General features: G+C 41.2%; 1 protein-coding gene across 3 annotated transcripts in view; it reads left to right on the plus strand.

The window, feature by feature from the left end:
- LRGUK (leucine rich repeats and guanylate kinase domain containing) overlaps positions 1-5,335 on the plus strand; it is a 125,965-nt gene extending 120,630 nt beyond the window's left edge. For all 3 annotated transcript variants that reach the window (XM_069765361.1, XM_069765362.1, XM_069765363.1), the window contains 2 exons: positions 784-953; positions 2,026-5,335. In XM_069765361.1, coding sequence (XP_069621462.1) covers positions 784-953; positions 2,026-2,213 — 358 coding nt within the window. In that variant the 3' untranslated portion in view covers positions 2,214-5,335. The remainder of the gene's footprint in view (positions 1-783; positions 954-2,025) is intronic.
- The last annotated feature ends 665 nt before the right edge of the window (positions 5,336-6,000 follow it).

Below are 6,000 nucleotides of genomic sequence, written 5' to 3' on the forward strand. Positions count from 1 at the left end.
ACTCCAGTCCTCACGGCCCCAACACTTAAATGTTCTCCAGATTTCCTTAATATCACACAGGTGATGGAATTATCATCAAGGCGTCAGGAATTCTCTCACCTGTGCAGCAGTATGGAAATCCTGAACACATGAGGACGGGCTTTGGGAAACAATATGCTAGAGCATTGATCGAGTGGGGCAAAAAGGCCTTGTTACACAAATAACTTCTACTGAGCTATTAACTTATAGCTGCACAAGCTGGCATTTATGGTGATAACAAAAGCTCAGTTACAGCTTTGTTATTATGTATAGTTAAGGAAAGCTTCACAATTAGACTGTGAAGCATAAAATATCGTAAAAGCTTTAAATAAATAAAATATATATTTTATGGACTAGAAAAGAGACTGACAGCTTACAGGGGGATCTGTCAACAGATTTCACATTACAAAGTGCATAGCTTATTAAACATATTAGATTTGATGAGGCTGGTGTACCTATTTTGAAAATCTTTTACAGAGTGGCTATGTAATCTTTTATGAAAACCTTCCTGCCCTACATTAAAATTATTATTTTAAGCTGAACAGGTAACATTCTCACTTATACTACTATGCTGCCCTTGATTTCACAATAAATACACCAGCATCATTGGGTCTAAGTGATTAATTTAATAATGTATGCAGCTTGCATTGTGCATTCTGGTAACAAATCCTTGGTTCTGCTGCCAAACCTACTCAACACTGATATAACTGATTTATATTCATCTGGTGTAACATGTATATTTAACATTTTGTGTGTCAATTTCAGTTCTAGAGATTCAAGGCCCAGCTCTGGGCTGTCCTTGCTGTCCTCAGCTGGTGCCTTCTCCACAAGAAGATCGTCGTCTCAGTCAACTCCGGTCATTAATATTCATTCGCCTGCAGATGACAACATAGAGCCATTGGATTTGTCTGGCATTGGACAAGATACATTGTCAGGTTGGCCTTACTTTTTAGTTTTAAGACAAAGGTTCCTCCAGTAATGCCAGTATTCGCATCTCCCACAGAAGAATATAGTTATTTTACAAAGACAAGCCTTTTTTTTAAATTATGTACACCCTTTTCCATGAAATCCATCTGTTTTCATGTAAAATCTCTTGCAAAATTCCATTTACAAGTTGAAAGCTTCTTTATATTACAGCACACCAAAAGCTGCAGAATGCTGTTAATAGCCAAATCCACCTGCTTGTCACGATCATATAAGTTCCATTCTAATCAAAGTTGATCAACTTTGATAAGAGTTGTGCTTAGGCTACGTTCACATTTGCGTTGTGCGCTACTGCGACCTAACGCAAACAACGCATGCAAAACGCATAGTTTTGCGACGCATGCGTCCTTTTTTTGCCGGATTTTGGACGCAAAAAAAATGCATCTTGCTGCGTCCTCTGCGCCCTAACGCTTGCGGCACAAAAGACGCATGCATCGCAAAACGCATGCAAACGCATGTCCATGCGTCCCCATGTTAAATATAGGGGCGCATGCGTCGCCGCGGCTGCGCCTGACGCAGCCCGGCAGAACGCTAATGTGAACGTAGCCTTAGATGATCCCTCAGAAGAGCAGAGGACCTGCTGGAGGCTGTGCCAGGAGATATGGCATTCTGCAACCTGTTCACACATAGCAGATTTGTAGCATACGCTTCTGCGACTGTCTCAATCTAAGGCTTTCAGAAATCAACATGCATATCTCCAAAACAACACTGTTCAGCTCAATGGCTCAAATTTTCAGTTGCTTAAATTTCTCCATCAAAGCTGCCACATAAGACTATACAGTATTATCAAACTTCAGCTGTGCTGATACAGTATATGTGGAATGCCCAGAACCTTGTTTGGTCATTTATTTCTTAAATAATCAGCACTGAACTATTGTCCATTTAAATAGTATTACTAAATGAATAGTTTGCATGAGGAAGGTTTATTATAATTACGTTTTTTTTTTTATTGTATCAGAACAGAGGACACCGCATTACGGCATACTTAACTTGTATATCTTCATTGTTTTGTGCTCTTGCCAGGTGACTTGAAATACATGGAAAATACTCCAGAGACTCCACGGCTTCCATCGTCAAACCACTCTGATATCAGTGCTTCCAAGTCCAAATCATCATCCTCTTCTCCCCGAGTCTACACAAGCCGCTCAGGCTCTAACAACAAACCAATTCTCCCCCCTATCCCATCAGGACGCAAGAAGTCAACAAGTTAGGCAACTTTCACACTTGCGTTGGGCCAACGTACATTGTGAAATAAATGAACAACGGGGGCAGCGGATGCAGTTTTTCAACACATTCGCTGCCCCCATTGTAATGTCTGGGGAGGGGGCGGAGTTTCGGCTGCGCATGCGCGGTCGAAAATGGCGGACGCGGCGCACAAAAAAACATTACATGTAACTTTTTTTGTGCCGATGCTCCGCCAAAACACGACGCATCCGTCGCACGACGGATGCGACGTGTGGCCATACGTCGCTAATGCAAGTCTATGGAGAAAAAACGCATCCTGCAGGCAACTTTGCAGGTTGCGTTTTTTCCCCAAAAGGACGCATTGCGACGTACGTCACACAACGCAAGTGTGAAAGTAGCCTTAGATTTTGCTTTTAAAAAAAAAAGGCTATTAACCTGAAAATACAGGGTGAATAGTATTTAATAGCTGCCTGTTACCTCCACTGAAAGCCCAGGTAACGGGAGGAAATAAACTTTATTCCTCCCAGCAGCCTTGGGCTTTAAGTCATTGAGGCTCGGCCAGTGTGGTTCCAGTAACTGCTTAATACATAGTGAACAGTGGTTGAAACCACACCCCAGCACCGACTGACAGCACACTCTGCACTGATGCACTGTAGAGCTGGCTGTTACTCAGTACATAGTCAATGGCGGCTTAAACCACGCCTTCGTACTAAGTGGTGACTAAAGCCGCTCCGGCCGCACTTCTACCACTGAAAGCCCAAAGCTGCCGTGAGGACTAAAGTTCAGTTTCTCCTGGCAGCGGGGCTCTCGGTGCGGGTGCCCTGCAATTTCAAAGCGCTATTAACCTACTGATTAACCCCATATATGCAGCTTAATACCTTACATGACATGTATTCTTTAAGGTTTTGGCTACAAAGCGATATTTGTCACATGACCGCAGTTCTTGGAGAAGTCACAAGCTCTATGTTAGAGCTACAATTTTGCTGGCAATAAAATAGCCAATTTTTAGACAAAGTCATGTATCGCGCACATCTTGCATTGAAATCTATGGCAGTTGTATCATGTGGAGATTGCGATCAAAAGCAGAAAAAGAAATACGTTTGGAAATATGACGATCGTTATATCTCACATGTCGCAATGCGACACCATAGAAAATCGTCACATTCAATGTATCACTGTGATTTTAGTGTCACGTGTCAGATCTTGCTGTGTAGCATTAGCCTAAATAGCACCATGTACGGTCCTGGTTTACCAGTGTTGAGTTCCATTTCTGTTCTGTTTTAGGATTAGAGAAACAGAATTTGTGTAATGTGGAGCTGTTACATAATAGGTGAAAACAGATGCAGAAGGGCATTATTGACTGGTTTGTTTTGAACAGAGCAAAAAAGAAAAAAAAAAAAAATCACACTCAAACCCTTCTGCGTCCTTCATGTAACAGGCATGAATTCTTTTTCTCTGTACCTAAAACAGAACAAAGAAACAAAACCAAGCCTTAATCATATTATTTATGATCACTTTTCAGATTGTATTTTGATTTTTATTTGTTAAGGATATATATTATGCAGATCAATGTGTACTACACTTACAACATATATTCTTCACTGATGATACACCTTTCACGTTAAAGAGGATCTGCCTGATCTCGTAATATGTGTGTTTTAATAAATATTTGCCTTAGAACATGAAATAATTCTAGGAACATCTTCTCATATACCGGTCTTGTCATTCCTCCATGCATGAAGAATTTGACAACGGGGGAGTACCAACCACACAGTCAGCACTATTGGACAGTGTCAGAATGTACCAGAAATACTATAGTGCCTAGTTATACATTTATTTATACATTTCCAGTAGAAATAAAGAAGTGGCACAAATGCAATTTTGGGGGTATTCCTTGCTCTTTCTGCAAGTTTCAAATGTGAAAATAACAGCAACACAAAACACATGGAAAGACGCTTTCAATACACAGGTTATTTTTTCGTTATAATATAGGCGTTTAAAAAAAATTGAAAAGTGTGCTTGTCTTAAGAGAAGGAAAAAAAAGTACATTTTGGACTAACTAGTGCACCAAGTTGCATGTATGAGGATAACCGCAAGATATTCATCATTAGAAAATAGAGACCTTACATATGAATTTTGTAATTTCCATTTGCAGCAGACAAAGCAGGACTTGGACTCCAGCTCTAAGGGTACTTTCACACTAGTGTTTTTTGTAAATCCGTCACAATGCGTCGTTTTGCAGAAAAAACGCATCCTGCAAAAGTGCTTGCAGGATGCGTTTTTTCCCCATAGACTTCTATTGGCGACGCATTTGCGACGGATTTGCACACTTCGCATCCGTCTTGCGACGGATGCGTCGTGCTTTGCGGACAGTCGGGGAAAAAAACCCCTACATGTAACGTTTTTTTCTCCCGACGGACCGCTTTTTCCGACCGCGCATGCGCGGCCGGAACTCCGCCCCCACCTCCCCGCACCTCACAATGGGGCAGCGGATGCGCCAGAAAAATGCATCCGCTGCACCCATTGTGCAAAGCGTTAAACGCTAGCGTCGGAATCTCTCCCCGACGCATTGCGACGGGGAGATTCCGACGCTAGTGTGAAAGAAGCCTTAGCTGTGCACAAGAGTCTCCTCTGTGCTCACAGACCCTGCATGCTGATGGTTTTCAGATGCCGATATATTGAATTGTAATAACGGTCATAAGAAGTTGCAGTTGGGCCACAAATCCAGGCCTGCCTGAGGGTAGGATACCCCAAACTCACACCAGCCACAGTGCCTTTAGTTGTGGTCATCAGATTCATTGTTTGCCTAGGATGTGCAGCCATAATGAGAACCGCACCCTTATTGCACTTATATGTGAACATCATCTAGCATTTCAGGAAAACAGATATTACAAGTCCCTTAATGATATTCTTACTTCCTTATGGTCCAAAGAGTTCACTGTAAACACTAAAGCACTAGCGGTTAAAAAATATACGGGCTATAATGTCTATAATTTACCTTTTTATATATTGATAAAGGTTGGGATCAGCCCTAAATAAAACAAAGCAAATTTGCATAAATGAAACAGATTTTGCTTTTAAATGACAGCATCCCAATGTATGAAAGATAATGTGGAAAAAATAAATAAAATTCAACTGGTTTACTTAAGCTGTTTTTTTTTTTTATTTAATAAGTGGCTACAATAGCAAGATACATTGAGAAGAGAGTGTCCCTGGCCCGAACCCACCTGTTTCTTAGAAATAAAAGGTACAAAAAAAACCCAAATTATTTAAGAGAAATGCTAAAAGAGCAGAAAAATAAAATTTTAAGGGCACCTGTCAGTATATGACCATATTGGTGCTGTCGTACTGAATAAAATGATACCTGTGGTGAAGTAATCAATTTTGTGTAATAAGAGTTTGAGGTTGTCTTATAATCATATCTTCGTACATTGGTGCGGACTTGTGGGTAGCATCTTCAGCTCTCCCACAGACCCTCCTGTTGTCTTTACCATTCTCCTGGTTTAAACTTCGCTAGTCATTGAGCCAGGATCTAAATCTGCGCATGAGCCAACACCAGTGTCATTTTCTAGAATACTGCCAGGAGATCAATGTACGCAGACCCTGCCAGTGCAAAGTTTAAATCAGGGGGACAATGAAGACAACAGGAGCAGCGGAGGGGCTGTGGCAGAGCCGAAGACTATCCACAGTCCCCGCCCCAATGTAAGAAGATATGATTATAAAAAAACTTCAAACCCTGATTATACATAATCCACAAAATTGATTTCTTCACCACAGGTATCATTTTAATCAGTATGAAAGCCAATATGGCGG

The sequence above is a fragment of the Ranitomeya imitator genome, chromosome 4, assembly GCF_032444005.1.
Source record: "Ranitomeya imitator isolate aRanImi1 chromosome 4, aRanImi1.pri, whole genome shotgun sequence".
Taxonomy (NCBI): domain Eukaryota; kingdom Metazoa; phylum Chordata; class Amphibia; order Anura; family Dendrobatidae; genus Ranitomeya; species Ranitomeya imitator.